At 38.9% G+C, this 19248-nt stretch overlaps 1 protein-coding gene across 4 annotated transcripts; it reads left to right on the top strand.

Annotated features, from left to right (window-relative positions):
- Positions 1-2816: 2816 nt before the first annotated feature.
- On the top strand, positions 2817-11584 carry LOC120575614 (protocadherin alpha-C2-like). 4 transcript variants are annotated; one of them, XM_039826418.1, is made up of 3 exons: positions 2817-5430; positions 7868-7904; positions 8836-11584. In XM_039826418.1, the coding sequence occupies exons 1-2, from the start codon at positions 2995-2997 to the stop codon at positions 7877-7879; spliced, it is 2448 nt and encodes an 815-aa protein (XP_039682352.1). In that variant the 5' UTR covers positions 2817-2994; the 3' UTR covers positions 7880-7904; positions 8836-11584. The 4 variants fall into 4 exon arrangements, with proteins under 4 accessions (XP_039682352.1, XP_039682353.1, XP_039682349.1 ...); XM_039826419.1 differs by having other exon boundaries at positions 8839-11584; XM_039826415.1 differs by lacking the exon at positions 7868-7904.
- Positions 11585-19248: the final 7664 nt, after the last annotated feature.

Here is a 19248-nt window from a genome sequence, read left to right on the forward strand (position 1 = left end):
CTCACAGATACCTCTTTTGAAGATACTAACCATACCTACAGTACAGTATGTCTCATGTTGGAATTCCCCATTTTATTTCCATATTGTCTCACATATGTTTCATTTTTACTACCCATTGTTTGACAACTTCGTGTGCATATATATTACAACAAAATCACAATAGGTTTCTTGTTTGAATTCATTTAAAAGAGTTTGTAAAAAAGGATCGTAATATGACTTGTGGGCATTTAACATGCCAAAATTGCTACCTACACTTACATTAGGCACAGTAAATGCAAGACCACACTAAATTGCTATTTTTATGCCTCATGTTTGCCAGGAGCTCGAACGTATCCTCTCTCTCCCACTCTAAACACAGGGTATTGGGCAGGTGGCATTTTTATATATTTATATTTATATCTATTATAAACAGTATGTAGCGAGGTGATGAGGGGCCTGGTGAGGTGTGTTATTGCCTTGTCTCTTGTTGTTAAGTCGTTTTTACTGCATGTCTTCATAAGTTGTTATTGTCACTTTAATCAATACAACAACATGTTTGATGATTTAGCAGTAGATATGAATAAGCATCTTTGCCTTGCTGCCATATGTGAACCATGTGCAATTGGCCACTGGGTCATTCTTCAACAAGAGAAACCTTCAAACTAGAGATTTACCTCTGACAAAGCTATGTGCCGACTTAATATGACTTATTGTGTTTCTTGTCTATGTACTGTTTAAGTTATTTAAGTTTGAAGTTATTAAGACCTAACATCATGTCAAAACATTTCTTGTGTAGTAAAAAACATTTGATCGGGGAGAAGATTTCAGGGTTCTAAAATCTTATTGAATATAGGTTTCCCACTGACATATAGACACATATATTTCCTTTTGAATACAGACGTGAAAGAGAGGCAAAGTAGATACTGCCAATAGGTAAATTAGTTTAAAAATAACCCTTTTAATGCAGTGGAAACTGTAAAAGATAATGTACAGTTCGGAGAGTGATTGGTGTGAAGTCCAGATCCTTCTGTAATTCTGTAAATTGTCACCAGAGGGAGCTTAAGGAGAGGAAGGCTTAGCACAATCCTCATCTTACTGCCCATCATGTCAGCATACAATCCCTTTAGTTTAGGAAACCAGACACATTAAAATATAGCAGCCAGCACAAATAATAGCAGGGTGTTAAGGTTGCATTGGCTACAGCACTACCCATGCAAAATGATCCGTGTGCCCCATGTAAAGCTTTACTGTAGGTCACTCAGAAGAAACATGTAATACAGTTACTCATTATTGCTGAGGATACATTTTGGTGCATTTTAAAACAGTTTTTAAACTCCATGCCTATTATCTGTTTGTTTGATAAGGTTAGACTGAGCGAGTGTAGTCTGCAAGACAGAGATGAGAGATCCAAACACAACTTTAAGTGTATGTAACATGTCTTAATATATTTCAATGAAGACCATATTTTACATACAGAATGCAATACAACGTGATACTATTTTCCATCAGCCATATAGCAACATGGCCATCAGCCATCAGCCATATAGCAGGAGCATCTTGCATGATATTATAACATCATAATATTGACAATAGGCGAACCACCAAAGGGATAGATAAAGATTTGAATGACACAGCATACCAACGGGAAAAAAAACACAATATTCTTTTAACGTTTTCCTATTATCGCCATATAGTAATATTTTGGTTGTAACCTTCAAAGAAGATTCTGGAATTATCCTGGTTTGTTCATTCCGAGAATTTTCACAGAAGAACATTTTTTTAAACACAGCTCCACAACATCTGGAGAATGTGCACTAAAGGTATTCATGCTTAACAAATAAATGAATAGTATAAATTTCTTTGAACCACATCTGTATAGTGGGAGTCTCAAACGTGTTTCATCTCAAACATGTTTCATGTTCTTGCGGACACCGCATTGCAAGGATTGGCTACAGAAGAATAGAAGTCCTTCTTTGAGCCGGTCTGACTGCTTTGACCGCAATCAGTATAAACGACCAAACGGTTCACGGCGACCATACACGCCATCCGCAGCGCCCTGACTGTGCTAACTGCAAGAAGCATGAAACCCGTTTTACAGATGAGATAGATTAAAAATGAAACCTTTCCAAGGAATTATATGAGAATATAATGTAATCATGTGGGATATTTTTCCTAACTTTCAAAAGAAAAAGTCAGGATGACTCACAACTAGCAGTTGAATAGTTAGCAGTGGTGTAGTCTACATGATACGCAGGTATACGCAGTATACCCACTAAGAAAGCTCCAGGATTTGCATTTAGCCACTTAAAAATGCCCAATGACACGCATCAACATACTTTCCATTATATTTTTGATATATTTTGAATTGTCATCTGTGATTTTCTTCTTCGCATAGGCTAAATAAAGGTGTTTCCGAAGTAAATTAGTGCATAAAAGTGTATCCGAATGCAGGAAATGAGGTCTTTGACGCTCAAAATAACCCTGGAGGAGGACACCCAGACCCCCCACTATGATATGCCCCCCCCAATAATAGGCCAATATATGTATATACAGTACAGTATACCCACTACAATACATTAGACTATACACCACTGATAGTTAGACAATATTTCCTTAAATAATATTACCTTTGAACTTAGTCTACTTGGTCATTATATCCAATCCACTAACTGTTCTTTTTATATATATATATATATACATTATATTTGTAGGTCAACATGAAATGCAAGCTGCCATTACATTTTTGGGGAAATTCTGGTATTAAACTGTCCATATACTGTAGGTGTGCACCCTTTAATCTGGTCGAAAGAGCAGCCTACACAGATGCTGCCTACGCCCCTGCAGAGCATTGCTGTGAGAGCCCCGCTCCTCCAGCTGTACTGTACTCACTGTGTATGGCCTACTGCAGCTACAGCTACAACTGGTGGAGGCAGAATGATACCGGCGCTCTCCTGCATCAAGACAGCCTGATCGTAAGGACGGATCTGTTTCATTTCTAGATTCAAAAATACCACAATGATGGCGCGGGTCATTGCACCGTTACGGACACGTTTTATCGCGACTGTTTTTACATTTATTGCACTGTGGGGATGTGCGCTTTCCATCAATCGCTACTCTATTCCGGAGGAGATGAAAGAGGGCTCCTTTGTTGCCAACCTGGCCACAGATTTGGGTCTGGATGTTCGCAGTTTGGTGCAGCGCAGAGCAAAGCTCGATGTCATTCACAGCAAAAATTACCTTGACATCAACAAAGAGACAGGGGAGCTGGTAATACGCGAGAAGATGGACCGGGAAAGCATATGCATGACTAAAACAACCTCGTGCTTTCTGAAAATGGATGTCATACTTGAAAACCCCATTCGCATTTTTAACATCGAGCTGGAGATCATGGACATTAACGACAACGCGCCTGTGTTCCGCAGGAAGACAATGCACTTGGACATATCGGAGGCAACCCCTCCCGGTGAGAGGTTTTCATTGACAAACGCTGTGGATGCGGATGTGGGGGCGAACTCAATCAAAACCTACTATCTCAGCGAAAGCAAATACTTCAACATCGACATACAAACTGGCAGCGATGGCTCCAAATATGTCGATCTAGTTCTAAACGGTCATTTGGACCGAGAGGAGCATGCAGTCCATAATTTGATTTTAACCGCTGTGGATGGAGGGGTGCCTCCCCGCTCCGGCACAGCCAGCATCGTTATTAACGTCCTGGATATCAATGACAACGCCCCCGTGTTTAGCCAGCCGGTATTTGCAGTCAACGTTTCAGAGAGCTCGGCTGCAGGGACAGTGGTCATGACCTTAAACGCAACAGACTTGGATGAAGGCACAAACGCTCAGTTGATATATTCATACACACTGTACACCTCGGAGAAGACCCAAGAGCTCTTCTCACTTGATCCAAACTCAGGTGAGATCAAGGTGAAGGGGGTGATTGACTATGAAGAGAGTCAGAGTTTTGAGATGCACATACAGGCTCAGGACAGGGGGGCCAACCCCAAGTCAGGACACTGTAAAGTCATGGTGTCCGTCACAGATCTGAATGATAACTATCCCGAGGTGACCATCAAGTCTGTGAAAAGTGCACTGACCGAGGATGTCTCTGTGGGGACCCTGATTGCTGTGGTCAGTGTCAGCGACAGGGACTCTGGAGCAAACGGCCAAGTGGAGCTCACTTTGAGTGGGCAAGAATCTTTACCGTTCCTGTTGAACAAATCCTCAGAGGGTTACTTTGAGCTGCTGGTTTCAAAGCCACTGGACAGGGAGATAATAACCAAATATGACATCTCGCTGAGGGTGACAGACAAAGGCTCGCCACCTTTATCCGAAACCGAAACCATCACTTTAGAGATTCTGGATGTTAATGACAACGCACCTGCGTTCTCCCAGTCCTTCTACACAATCCATGTTGTGGAGAATAATCTACCAGGGGCGTTGTTGACATCTCTTAGTGCATTTGACCCAGATCTCAATGAGAACCAGTACTTGGTTTATTTCATCATGGAGAAGGAGATTGTTAACACATCTATGTCAATGCTGTTCTCCATTAACCCGGAGAATGGTGATCTTTATGCCCTGAAGACCTTTGACTATGAGAGAGAGAGGGAGTTCCTTTTCCACATCGAAGCAAGAGACTCTGGTGTTCCCCCGCTGAGCAGCAATGTGACAGTTCACATCATCATCCTGGACCAAAATGACAACACGCCTCTCATAGTGTCACCGTGGCGGGCGCAGGGCTCTGTGGTAGAGGAGGTGATACCGAGGTCCACGGATAAGGGGCACTTGATAGCCAAAGTGATCGCCATCGATGCCGATTCTGAGCAGAACGCTAGGGTCACATATCAGCTCTTGCAGATCAGCGACGCAACCCTCTTCAGCCTGGACCAGTACAACGGTGAAATCCGGACAACAAGGATGTTCAGTTACAGAGACCCGAGACAACAGCGGCTAGTGATTGTCGCCAAAGACAACGGTCAGCCTGCGCTCTCCGCCACTGTCACCATCAAGATATCAACAGTGGAACACGTCATGTCCTTTTCTGAGACCACAGAGTTGCCACTAGAGTATGACGTCTTCACAGACCTAAACCTGTACTTAGTAATCGGTTTAGGGGCTGTGTCGTTTCTGCTACTGATAACCATCTTGGTTATTATTGTGCTGAAGTGTCAAAAACCAAAGCCAAAGGCCATCAAGATCCCCCCAGCCAACAGAAACAGTGTGATCAGCAGGAACAGCATGATCAGCCAGAGGAGCTCCACCATCGCAGATTCCACCCTGATCTCCAGCGATGCCTACTGGTACAGTTTGTTCCTCGCAGAGACCAGGAAAGGCAAAGTGGTCGTGAGACAGCCGATAATTCCAAAAGGAGCTGGGTATTTTGTGTCCAGTATACCCAGAAGCATAGGGCCAAGTGAGACCACAGACTCCAGAGCATCCACACTGGAGGTATGTATAAATACAAAAGTAGCTGGGTGCTTACAGACAACACAGAGGGAACCACAACATGTTGGTGAGACAACTTATTGGTTGTTATTGGTGTTCGGGAACTTACTGTAGTATAAAAAGTTCTCTGTCATTTTTTTTTTCCTGAAAAGGCTACAAATGTTTTGTCATATTTACTTTGACTTGCATCCACAGTAAATACGACAAAACATTTGTAGGCCTTTCAGGTAATAGTGGTTTAAAGAAGTGCCTTTACTATTGTATGGTTCCTACAATAGCACACTTTTTTTTATAGTTATACATAGATTTGAAATGGGTCACACATGCAAAATTAGAAAGACAATTGTCTCATTAATCATTTTGCTTCATACACATGTGATTCATTATTTTAAACATAGATACACTTTGGGGCAACTACTGGTAAAAAGATTATCTCCAAGTTGACCTCATTGTGCACAGTTTTAACTCTCCAGTGGTGGATTCTACACAAAAAAGATACGATGTGTTTATAGAATACAATGCAATATTAAAACAGTGGTTCCCAACCTTTTTAGCTTGTGACCCCTTACAAAAAAGCAGTTTTTATGTGAGGCCCCTTGACATGTTTCAGATGTGTATAAGTTGTAACATTTGCCTTCTCAACATGTCAGATGGTTTGTTTAAATAACTGTTTAAGGCTTGAAAAGGTCAAATTATCTTTTGATTTATCTTGTGACCATCTGGAGGGGTCCTCAAGTAGGTTGGGACACACAGACTAAGACAAATACTTAACTACCCAACTGTATATAAAGCTCTTACTATATCGTCTATAAAGTTGTTAAATCTAGCTCCACCTCGACCAGCTACAACATTAAATGCTACTGCACGTTGATGCATCAGTATTCAATGAAATAATGTCATATACAGTTTAATTGTGTCAGTTACAGATGCCACGTTTTCTGCAGAACAAGTACTTTTATTGTTGACACGTTGAAGTACATTTTGCTGCTAATACTTTTGTACTTTTTTGGGATTTGAATGCAGGACTTTGATTTGTACTGAAGTACATTTTCACCGTACATTTACTAAAGGGATCAAGGCTCTGAGTACATTTTCCACCACTGTAACTCTCACACGTACTTTGAAATACTTTTAGGCTGACACCAAAGCTGTATTTTATAATATTTTAATATATTTAATGTCTGGCCTATGAGTATGGAATGTCGACTGGCTGATATCACTCTGATGGTAATGAAAAGTTTTTTTTAGAAAAATACTGCATTAGGTCCAACATTTTTTGATATTTTAATATATATATATATATATATATATATATATATATATATAAAAAAAAAATATGTATATATTAATATATATGCACCTATTTCCAAAGGCAACAGAAAAGAAATCTGGGATAAAAAGTTACAACTAAGAATATAGTCATGCTGCTGTTCATTATCAGCGTATTTCTAGCACAAACCATCTTACACTTTCATTGCATAATTAGGCCAAACAAATACCCCCCAAACTGAAAATGTGCCAGTGTTCGATGTCTTATGTAGTATGTAGGTCATTTATTGCAGATGCATAACACACAATCAGAGCATAACTAGTGGGTGTAAGTGGGGGAGTACTTCAAAGAAGCCCAGACATGGAGGGGTTCTCTACAAGGACAAGAGATATTGCTGTACTGAGATGCATCATGCTCGGGGGTCTGTAGAGTCTCCAGCAGGGCATCTGCACACAGTAGACTGTACTCAATGTAGAACCGCTGAAACAGTTCCAGATGTTGTTTGCTTTTGTACAGCTGGACCCGCAGACTAAACTGAAACAAGTTATCCACTGAAAGATTAAACAACATGAATATGCATAAATGCACAGGTGCATGTGGAGTAGGGCTGCACAATATGATATGATTGTTTTTTGATCGTCATCGCAATATCAACTGCCGCAGTGTACATATCGCGTAAGGCTGCGTGCGACATATGGTAATAGACACTCAGAGAGTTTTTTGTGTTAGTTGAAAGAAAATATCAGCAGAAAACTACATTTTAAAATGTCATTCTTTTTAAGTGGTGCCTTTTTATATTCAACTCAATCTTCAATTTGTTTAATAAATTAATGTTGGTAATGATTTCCTTTTATTTGTTTTAAATTCAACAAGCAGTTTGTTGTATTTTAGCAGAATTCTGAAAGCCGCAGAAATGCAGAACTGACTACATTTCAATTTCTGTTTATTTATTGCAAGTAATATTGTTATCGGGATATTCAACAACGTTATCGCATATCTCATATTTCCCTCATATCGTGCAGCCCTAATGTGGAAAGAGAGAGAGAGAGAGAGAGAGAGAGAGAGAGAGAGAGAGAGAGAGAGATGTGTGTATGATGTGTATGTATTGCAAGTGTGAGTGTCTGAGTTTCACATGTAGCACTGAACTTGTCTCTTTTTTCTGTTCTTAAGTACTCAAAATGAAAGGAAGTCCATTCTACAACTGGAGGTATGCTGGTTGCTAACTACAATCTGTAGAGCCACTATTATTGTTTAGACACTTTCTATCCTTCCCTATTTGGTATACATTCTTGGTTTGGCTCAAAAATCTGATTTGACAAACTGTCTCAGTTCCCAATGCAAATATTTGGTCCGTTGGTCAACATATTTTCCTGATTAAATAGAGCACAATATATCCATTTGTCCCTGGTCAGACTCTGTCCCTCACAAATACAAACACTCTGTTCCAGTGCAATGCTATTGTGAGCAATTGGACAGTTTCTCAAGTGTGAAAAGAGCTTACTGAGAGCCGAGATTAGAATAAAATTGGCTGCTGGTCAGACCTGTGTTGTGCACATCTGGCTAGCTTGGTGGCGATTCAGGACAAAGTGATGGCACAGATATATAAAAAAAGAAAGGATCAGGAAATGATTTGTCCCAAATAGTTTCTCAGCATGTAACATACCTGAGAGCACAGACTGTATCAACTGTCTCCACATCCTTGCACATGAGCTATGTTAGGGCATGTTTCAGATTTATGGGAATTGTAATATAATAATATGGAAACCTATACTACTATACTAAATTGGCCCACCAAATACCAAATAGCACATTGTGATGCCTGCTTGTGCATGCTTTAATTACACCCCTATTATAGTTAATTGCTTTGTCATATTTCATTTTAGCCGTGTATGTTAGTTTGATTTCTATGGATGATTTGGTGAAACTTCTAAATCCTCAACAACACTGATTTGAAAGAAAAAAATACAGAAAGAAGTTATTGATTGACCCCTGATTTGAAATGTCCCTGAAACCCAATGACATGTCAATGATGGTGGCAGTAACCAGTCACAATCCACTGTTGCATGAGTGAGGACTTTCTATAAGTTTATATCAAGGTTGACTTTCTGCGTTTTCTAATTCTATGTTCTGTCTCTTAGCAGGAACCCAGAAGAGAACTGCCATGATATAATCATCTCTTCATGGGAGTCTCTGGCTGAAATTCCTCCCTGTGACTCACAAAGAAGATGTAAAACAGCTGTCCTCCCTCAGTCCCTCTGCTCCAACTTGCAGATCTCTCTAGCTCCTCCAATCCCCCATACAAACATCAACCACTAATCACCTCAGCTTTCTACCTTCTCTTTTTGGCATGGATCTGCATGATTCTACAACATGTTTAAAATATTTGGACATAGAATTGAAAACATTTATGGCAGGATATTTGGACATTTCTAGAGTTGCCTCATGTAGTAAATCATTCCCTCCTTAACGCTTTGAAACTCCTCAATGGACACATTTGCCTTCTCTCCAGGGTTTACGCTGTGTGCTGTAGTTCTAGAAACCATAAGTAGCTCAACATACGTAAGTCGCCATCATGCAACCTTTTCTAAGCAAGAGTTTAAAAAACGCCTATTCACAAATACGCATATGAATCAGGGTGAATATGATTCTTCCGCAAATCTGGTAAGTACTGAACTGTAGCTGGTTATGTCACTGATTCAGCCTTTGCACTTGGTGTTTATCTTTTTTGAATAATAATTTCTACTGTATTATGAGTCCTGCTGTTCAGCAAGGGTGACACTGTCAACTAGTAACTTTTTTTAACGTTTGTTGTACTCAACAGTGATGATTGTGTGAAAAGGCCAAAAAAGAATGAAAGAAATGAAAACTGCAAAACGGAGAAAAACAACAGGAGATACATTGTTTCTCTTTTTATTTGATTGTAGATACTGTAGTTCAGTAGAAATCTTAATGAAGTCAGAGAAGCAAAAAGACTTTTAACACCGTCACTAACATCAGGTGTACAGCTTATATTTTACAGACATCTGTGCTGTTATATTTGACGGGGCACACCGTTATCTGGCTGTATTGGGGAGAATTACACTGCAATATTGGATTTCCTGAACTGTATTCAAAATCTAGCATACACTGTTTCAGCCTGTCTCCTCTTGATGGGGTGAGTGAGCGAGGGTGTATGGGGCAGGTGTGTTTGCACATCAAATTTTCATATCACAAAATGGGGGTCGGGCCACAGTGGTCAGTATGTAAAACATTCAAACATGATGAACAATATTTTTGAAAACAGGGTCAAATGTCACTTCCACTTTCTTCGCTACAAGATTTTGCTTTTCACAATTATAAGCTATTAATGTCCCGATTTAATTCCAATGATAAAGCTGGCAATACAAATATGAACTGCATTCATTCATTGCACAGTGCAAATCACATTAATCGATTAAAAAAAATACAATTACGGTGGAAATCAAAAAAAAAAAATATTTTGTATTGATACATACTCTGTTTATTAAAAAGAGTAAGAATATTAAAATGTATTAGTCTTTGCCATGGTACAAGGGAATATAAAGTCCAGGCAAGGTATTGTTTTATGAATATCCATGTTTTTATAGATATTTTATGTAACTTTTAATGCTGCTTTTGTGAGCTTCTTCAAGGGCATTTTGTGTTGCATATTTGTAGTTTGGTGCATATGATGTTGTTTTAATAGTTATATATTTAACTTACAATTGAAACTAGAGTACTTTTCTTGACCTCAAAGGATGCACTGTTGCACTACTGTAAAGCCCAGGACTTTCATCTCTCAGAAACAAGGAGCTCATAAGGACCACTTATTAGGGTGCTAAATGATAGAATCTAATTGGGCGAGGTTAGGATATGGGAATGGGGACAAGGAGAACATAGTGTAGTGATTATAGTTGCAGTATTCTAGTGCTGGCTCTGCAAGTAAAAACAGCTGAACACATAGACGGTGCATAAGAAGTATTAAGCAGATGACAGCACTTTGAAATATGCACCAGATCTAAATGTGATCGCAGCACTCACTCAGTAATGCAGTAAAAATACAATATTTCTAGAAGTATCGAGCTACATATTCTGAGTCAGTGAAATCTAACCTCTCGCTCTTCCTCTCCTACTGTTGCCTGGTGTTGGTGATACCACCAGGCTTTTCCAGACATAAACACAGCTGGCTGTCTGTCTGTCAGACTGAAGATGTCACATAATGAGGGATCTCTTGCTGTGGAGTACATGTTATGTGTGCAATCAATGCCTGAACCGTTTGATTCCAACAGTGTTTAAAGAATCAATGAATTGCACATGTGATGAGCTCCTTGCGTGCCTTCTGCATTGTAAAAGATATATGTGACTGTTGATGAATGAAATAACAGCATGTCATACAATATTACAAATTACAGTTACAGTACCCCAATGATAAAATACCTTGATAGCTAAGGCGTTGTTGGATAGGGGCTCAGTCTTTTGGTTTCAGAGCAAATGTTCTACTGAGAACCGGTAAATGCATTTACTGTAAATCAAACTGCTTTATACTTTGTGTTTTTTATACAGTAGACTTTTTTGATATCTTCTGTATTCACTGTGATCAAATTGCACAGGAGGTGCTTGTGCTTGGTATAGTATTAGTGTGTTATTTCTCATGTGTGGACACAGCTCAGTTTTTCCTCTGCTAATTTGCCAGTCAGATTGTACAGTATGCTTCGAGAGTTGCATCAAACCTGATCTAGTTCCATCTCACTCAGCGGATCAAAGACAGAATGGGAGAGAATGGTATTGCTTAATTTACAAGTCTAGTTAATTGTCGAGTTTTGATGTTGCTTATTTGGCTTAAATGTTCTGCCTGATCATGCTAGTTTGAATAAAGCTTTTTAATCTGTCTTTCTGTTGTGTCTGTGATGAAAAATGAAGCAGAGTTATCAAAAATGACTTCTGCAATGTGACACACTTGCTTTATTTCTCTCTCTGTCTCTCTCCCCACTCTACCTCTGCCTCCCTCCCTCTCTCCCTCTCTCTCTCTCTCTCTTTATTTCTCTCTCTTCCCCTGCTCCCTCTCTCTTTCTCTCCCTCTCTGTGAAATTCCCTTGCATACACACATTTTGACCCAGTTTCTCTGTATAACGCTCTGTACTAATTCTTGGAAATTGAAACCAAATAAAGGAGATGTGCCTGCAGTTCAAATTGCAGAAGCAGAGAAATAATAGCTTTGTCAGGATTAGTAAAAGCCTAGAGATAAATTGCATAGTCTGCTCTTCACTGTGACCACACATGGCTTTCAGTCTGCAGTCCTACAGGACACTGATGTATGAGAGACCCATGAATGTGTTTGATCTGAAGCAATTAAGCAATCCCCATTATAATTATGGGCATCAGGTCTGTCTACTTTGGCAATATTATTATATAAATTATAATTGCTACAAAGACTTGTACTGCTAAAGTGTCAATTAAATGTCCATCTGACTTTTTGCATTCAGTATTATGATATGTTTTCACACTCCACAACAGTCCAGATAGAATAACAGAGTTAAATGAGAAATGGTATAGATGTAAAAAGCGGTAATCAGATAAATTTGGAACATATAATTCAAAATAGTTCTATCATATGTTGGGTAGGGGTGAACCAAAGGATAGCACTCATCTCACCAGCACTTTACAACACTGGCAGTACTATAGTAAAGGCCTTAAGGTCTGCTGGTTAGTTGTGCTTTAAAAGATTAGAAGTAGGTCGAAAGAAATAAAGCAGTGCACCTGTGGCTACATTCATGTATGCTGAGTATCGCTGTTATACTAGCCATCTCCCCAGTGGTCTACATTTTCATCACTGGTGCTGTCCATTGTGCTGAAAGGGTTGTGCAACTCAGCAGTGATAAACCAGGACACTGGGGTGCAAAATACTGCTTTTCATTACGGTTTACTTGAAGGTAAATTTGGACTTTTTCATTTCACACATTCATTTGAGTTATTTCTCAATACAGTATCATAGGTAAGACAAGTATGTAGGGCAGCTGTGAATAGACACCCACATATCTGATTTGTGCAGCAATTGTATTTGATGATGTGACATTCAATTCAGTTTGGTTATGTAAGGTTGGCTCACGCGCTGGATGTTCTAACACAACAAACTTCGAGCAAGCAAGCTACTTGCTGAAAATGGCAAGTTTTTAAGAAAATGGCAAGTTTTTAAGAAAATGTGGGTTGTGCAAGAAGGCAGTCCTGCTTGATTCTTTCGGTAAATGATCGTAAAAGTTTAAAAAGAACATTTTCCAGACCTTACTCCACAGCGCTGTGGAGATAGAGCTGGCAATGCGAGACTAGCCCTATGATGGACTGGTGACCTTCAAAGAATCTAATGTTGACATGACCCTGAACTGAAACAGACCAGTTCAGAAAACCAATGAGTACAGTGTGCATGTTGTTAATATTGTCTTTATATGTATTTTAGAGGGGGAAGGGATCACTCTTTTTTTTTGTTAGGTGGCAACAGCAGCTAATGTAGCCTTTGAGTGTATCCACAGTGCACTTATAAACTTTATATCAATCACAGAAAAGTAGACACACTGAAAAACCTCCTCTCCACAACAAAATAGTACAAGCTCTATCAAATGATTTGTGGTCTTGAAAAGGCATGCAATTAAGCTCCCCATTATACATCATCAGGATTTCTTTGTACAGTGCTACAGTGCCTCCATTTCCAGTCTTTGGGCTTCATCATAAATCACTTTAAAATCTACCTCCTTCACAAACAGAGAACTGCTTTTGTCTGCACAGAGCTAGACTAGTAAAGAGCAGTGTATTGATCCAGTAAGTGTGTTTTACTATCTGTCGGTTTCACCATTGAGTACTGGATTACAATATTAAAAATGGAGATTTTCAGAGAATGGTGAAAGCTGCTTAAGCATATTTTAACCAGAGTATATGGATTTGCTCAATCCTGTCTAGATTTTGTTACTATAAAAGTCATTTTTTGTTAAATCAGTATAATGTATGTATATGCATTAACAGTCTTTCCGACATGAATCTTGAACTTTAAACTAGTCTCCGTTTATATGAATTTATGTAATGTTGGTTTAGTCCTTAATTTTAGGATTTGGAGGCAAATTCCCTGCTTAAGGCTGTAGATGGCAACAATTAATTCAAGCTTTGGCATGCAGCGGCATTTCAGCAGAGGGTGGTATTTAGTGCCCTCTGTCTGAACTTTTAGGCCTGGAGTATGTGGAGGAAGGGAGGGTATAACAGGGTGTGTTATACTGTGTGAGAAAAGCATTTGGGTACTATCATAATCAGTGCAAACCAGCTATTATTACACTTGTCATTTAATGTGATAGATTCTAAAGCTTTGACATCATTAGGTCATGTCAGAGCAACTTCGCCAGCTAGACAAGTTTATCGGTGTAACTGTCTACAAATGTACAAGTCATTTTAGTCACACAGCACACTCAAAATGTCTGCAGATAACAGTAACAGCGGTTATGTTACAAGCTTTGTTAAATAACAAGTCTCCACCTGACCGGCATCATGGACTGTCACTCATGACTAAGACCACTCCCCTCCCAAGGTTATATAACTCCGCCCGTTAGGCTTGTGACTCTCTTTTCACTCTAAACCACACCAGGCAGAACAAAGAGACAGTGATGTGAGTTTAATGGACTTTTCACCTGTATAATCCTTCTGTTAGGGTCACATTACATGTTTTGTCTTAAAAGTTAAATTGATTGGTTTGTTTATGCTAGATTACAGCGTGCAATGCAATTAAGGTGGAAATTAAGGGCAGATTGTGAATGCATTAATGATTTAAGTCAAGATGAGTTTAACCTAATTTATTTGTTTTTTGAGATCTATGACATTTACTTTTAAATTGTACTTTGTTTAGACAAAATCATCCACCAACCATCAGCAAAGTGTAAACCATTTCACTGCATTGACAACAATGCAAAATAAAATGTTGGAACGGCACCACTGGATCCTGTGTTTGAATGTGCACGCCACATCAGATGTTCAGTGAGCCAACGCCATCATAACAATATAGTTTTTTCAAGCTTCTTCTACACATCTTCATGAGTTTTGGACGAAAGTAGCCCATGCTGCTGAATCTATTCAACTTCACTTCCACTACCAATCGTAAGTGTTACAAGTACAATCGCAACAATATCAGTCAAAGTGTGAATGCTGTTGGTGCTTGACCCATTTATGAGTGAGTCAGATCAGCAGAGAAGATACCCTGGCTGGAGCCCAAGCACAATGGGGTCATGAGTCTTAACACCTAGAGCCTCTGTTTCCACCACAGCTGGAAGGATGAAGTGAAGAGGTCTTAAGCGAGTGTCCAGTCCTGTGTTGCTCGAGCAGAAGTCAGAGGGGCAATTGATGTGTCATTTGTTTTATTTTGTGTGTGCTGCGTCAAAAGATAAAGCAGTTGTTGCATCGCCGCAGAAATGGATTTGAACAGGTTGTCACTCTGATTTAGAAAACGCACGCTGGACAAGACAGGGATACAAATCTGTTACTGCATGTGCAAAGTCTGTGATTGTATACACTAGATCTCCACACACATCTTTCCTGTTGCCTTTATACTATACTTTTGTTTTTGATGAGGCAAACGCTGTTGTAGATTAGAGGGAATTTGTCTTCCATCATTGTAATATTTATTAATAGAAGTGTATACACGAATAAGGAACAGGCTTCACATTTACTGGAGAACCAGTGAAGGAAGTAGTCTATGCTGATCTGGTGGCCAGGCTGATGGAGTACTATGAGGGAGTTAAGTGCAGGGAGATTTAGGTTCCATCTTGAGTGACGCCTGTGGCAGTTTATTTTTAATGTGTGGCTGCCCTTGCCAAGGGGTCACTGCCGCACTAGATTGTGTTAGCCATTCTCTGTTGCTTGTTTTAGATGATGCATGTAAGCTGGAATCCAGCACAAATACTGTTTATTTTGTCAATGTCTGTCTAAAAATGTACAGAAAGGATGAACATAAATAAAAAACTAAAACAAAACGGCGTTGTTTATTTGTAAACTTCTTTTAGACAATTGGTATCACATGTGGTGGACCGAAGGACAGACAGAGACGGCTCGCAGGGACGTGTCTAGAGAGGAGGCCTCCTGATATATGATCTCCCCAGTGTCCCCCTAATCCATTGGGTTTGAGTGCTGTAAATCTGACAAATTTAATTTCCATTGGATCAGACTACTTTCACTTTGCTGCCTGTTCTGCCAATCACTGCCTTTTTTATTTGGTGAATGGATATATACTTTAAACACACATTGTATGGCAACTGTGTACTTAGGTATATCAAACTCGCTGTAGAGCACTTGTTGCTGTAAGAAATAAATTGGGTATTGCATTTTATTTCTGTTCTGTTCCGTTTCCTATTATCTGAAAACAGTGTACAGCAACGTTTTCTTTGTTGAAGTTTGAGGCAGTTTTATTGTAACTGTATTGCACTTCATTTTTATACAGCTCTGTGAAAATCTTCCCAGCCCTTGTCCCATGACCAGTTAATATTTCTATGATGACTATCCAAGTTTTGTAATTGGATACAATAAAAACAATTGAAATTAATAATGAATGTGTTTTGTTGATTAAATTAGATTGTGTTGTTCTATCCTATCCAATATTTCTAAGCAGATTATCTATGCTGTATTCTGATAAAATCCCCTGGGCCCCCCTGTGCCACCCCACTTAAAAAATCCTGGAATCGCCCCTGCTTTCTCGTGGACACTGCAGCTGTCTCAACAATCACAACTCCATCCTGCTGCCCAATAACTCTTTTTAAAATGCATATTTGAATAAAGAATGTAAATTGCAGAGGGATATCACAGTGTTATCTTCTTTGGTGTATCTAACGAGGCTTCCATAGACTTTTCATTATCTTGGCATGTGAATAAGCATGGTTTTGTGTGGGGACAATGCATCAAATTTAAAATGTTAATCACAGCTGGCACTGAAACATTCATCAAATTGCTGTTGCTATGGAAACACAGTTTTGAGTCTTATGCAACAAATTCAAAATGGTTCCTATAACCAGGCAGGTGGACAATCAGAAATGCATATAAGATATACTTTATTGTCCCTGAAGGAACGGGAATGCGTATTCTGTCAATTCAAAACCCTTAAATGTAACTCGTCTTTTGCACATCTATTTTACAGTCAGTGTGCGATGGATACTTTTCAAAGTCAAGCTGAAACACTAGGACTGACTTTTTCCCAAACTTAAGCATGCACTTGCATATGCTTTTATATAATTTACCCTCATTAATATGAGTTTTTCATGTTTTGCCGATATTGATATATTACATATGTTCAGATTTTTTCAAATTTGGCATGTATTATAGGATGTGTTTTTAGTGAACGCATTTTTAAAACAATTATTTTTATTATAACAACACGATAGTGGTCCAGCTGACTCTGCAGAGATTATTCAATAGAGCCTTAATGGCTCTCCTCCATTAGACGTATTCACCCAGTAATCTATTCTGCTCAAGGCTATCAGGACAGCCTTGCTCTGCCAGCTGTTATGACCGACTTTACTTGTCTGTTTTGGACGGATTTCCCAGACTCCCTTAGATTCAGCCAAAATAATGTAGCTTCACTCTCACAGTGAAATGGTGGGGATGATTCTTTAGTGGTTTTGTTGCTTATACCAAGACATAGGTGACAGCTACTGTTCCTTGTTACTCAACTAAAAAGCTATGTGTGTTCCACATTCAGTGGCATCCTTCCAGTTTCATTTTTGGTACATAAAGCAATGGCTACTAATTCAGTCACTGCCTGATTGTTGTTATCTCTAGGCTCTACCCCAAATTTTACACAAGGGAGCCATGGTCACTGACCTAGCAATCCCTGTTTAGTCTCATTTTTTATGACTCACTTGCTCCTTCGATGTGTTTCCATAACAATTTTCCAAAACTCTTATGTAGCAACCCGGGTATATTTAATGGAAAGACTGAAAAATAAAAAAGGTAATCCCATCATTCACACATCCTAATGCATTCTTTTCAATTTTGACTGTCATTCATGGAGGGCTGTTAAAAAGCAAAGACCATGATGATGTTTGCACCCATGGTGTTGAAATGTTACTCTACTTGAAGATACTTTCATACAAATACTATCTAGATTTCTTTTACACCTCTTTGTGGGTGATCCAGTCACATTGTTTGGCATGTGCATGCATAAATGGATTCACATGTAATTGTACTCTTCCAACTAATACAGCCAGATATAGATTACATTTTAATCTAAGTAAACTGGAATTGTGATCCAAATGACCACAGCTTCTGGCTTTGACATAAGTAAATAACTAATTATCTTAATTAATGTTGGAGTAAGCCATACATCTTCACTAGATCCATCTTAATTGGATTATGAGTTTAACTTAATTATAATGTTACATCCAAAGACCCAAACCAGGTCAAATGCATATAAAGCCAGTAATTATACAACTGTGCCCATATTAATCCAGATGCAGAGTGTTTTGTTGTGGCTACATACAGTAATGCCTTCAATCTGTCACCTCACCCAGTCTGAGCCGGAGTAACTGTCCCTGGTGCTGAAGTGATTATTTGGCTGATGCTTGCTTTGCTAAACATCCTGGTTTGTGTATGCATGAATACTTAACAGTTGAGAAATATCGCCAAACAGAACTTTAATTACTTTTAATTAAATTTAAGTTTGTATTCGTAAGCAATAACAGCTTCAATCAAAACCATGCAACCAGTACCCAGAAACTCTCGAGTTCCGCTCTAACTAAAATGTTTGTTGGGTAGACAGACAACAATGGTATGTGGTTTAGATTATAATGTCCATCAAACCAGTTAGCGCACTTAGAGCCTGCAGATGACAACATCTTTGAGAACTCCACTACCAATAGCTTCAGTAGATATATAATGCCTCAGAACTGCTTTTTATTAAGTTTGTTTTACCTTCTCACTGCGGGGTTAACTGGACATTAACCATGTTATAAAATAGTACCCTGGACCACAACTGAGTAATCACAATGTTGCATGTGTTCTATGGGAACTTTCCCCATTTGTGTTTAATTCATCATACAAAACATTATTGCAGATATTCAATACCTCACCCATTTGTCCATTGATACAACGTTGATACTAAAAACTAAAAGATTAAAATTGATAACAAAGGAATAAAACAATCTATTTAGGCAACAATAAACTATGTTAAAAACAGCTAGGAATAAAACTACCCACTAGGAGCTACTGGCCAGGGTGAGGGTCGCACTCGACCAAGCCTGGAGTAATTTAGGGGAAGACCCACTCAAAAAAGAAACTAATTGTGAACATTACACAAACACACAAAACTGTAAGATAAAAGGTGCAAGGTGCAAAAATCTATGGACAACTTAAATCTTAAAATTCAACTGGGAGTAAATGCAAACTCTGGCTCAATATCAATGTAAGCACTTGCTTGTGTATCCCTTATTTTACGATTCCTTGAGTTTTGACGACAAATTGTAAGCTCATGAAGCAAATTCCTAGTTCTGCAAAAAAATAAATGAAAAAGGAAATTCATTGCATTTCTTGAAAAGAGGAAA

Source organism: Perca fluviatilis, chromosome 16 (assembly GCF_010015445.1).
Source record: "Perca fluviatilis chromosome 16, GENO_Pfluv_1.0, whole genome shotgun sequence".
Classification (NCBI taxonomy): domain Eukaryota; kingdom Metazoa; phylum Chordata; class Actinopteri; order Perciformes; family Percidae; genus Perca; species Perca fluviatilis.

Excerpts from the sequence above, each read along its gene's own strand:
- LOC120575614 (XM_039826415.1), top strand. The coding sequence starts at position 2,995 with ATGATGGCGCGGGTCATTGCACCGTTACGGACACGTTTTATCGCGACT. Across the intron at positions 5,431-8,835 it reads CCAGAGCATCCACACTGGAG|CAGGAACCCAGAAGAGAACT; the intron begins GTATGTATAAAT and ends TCTGTCTCTTAG.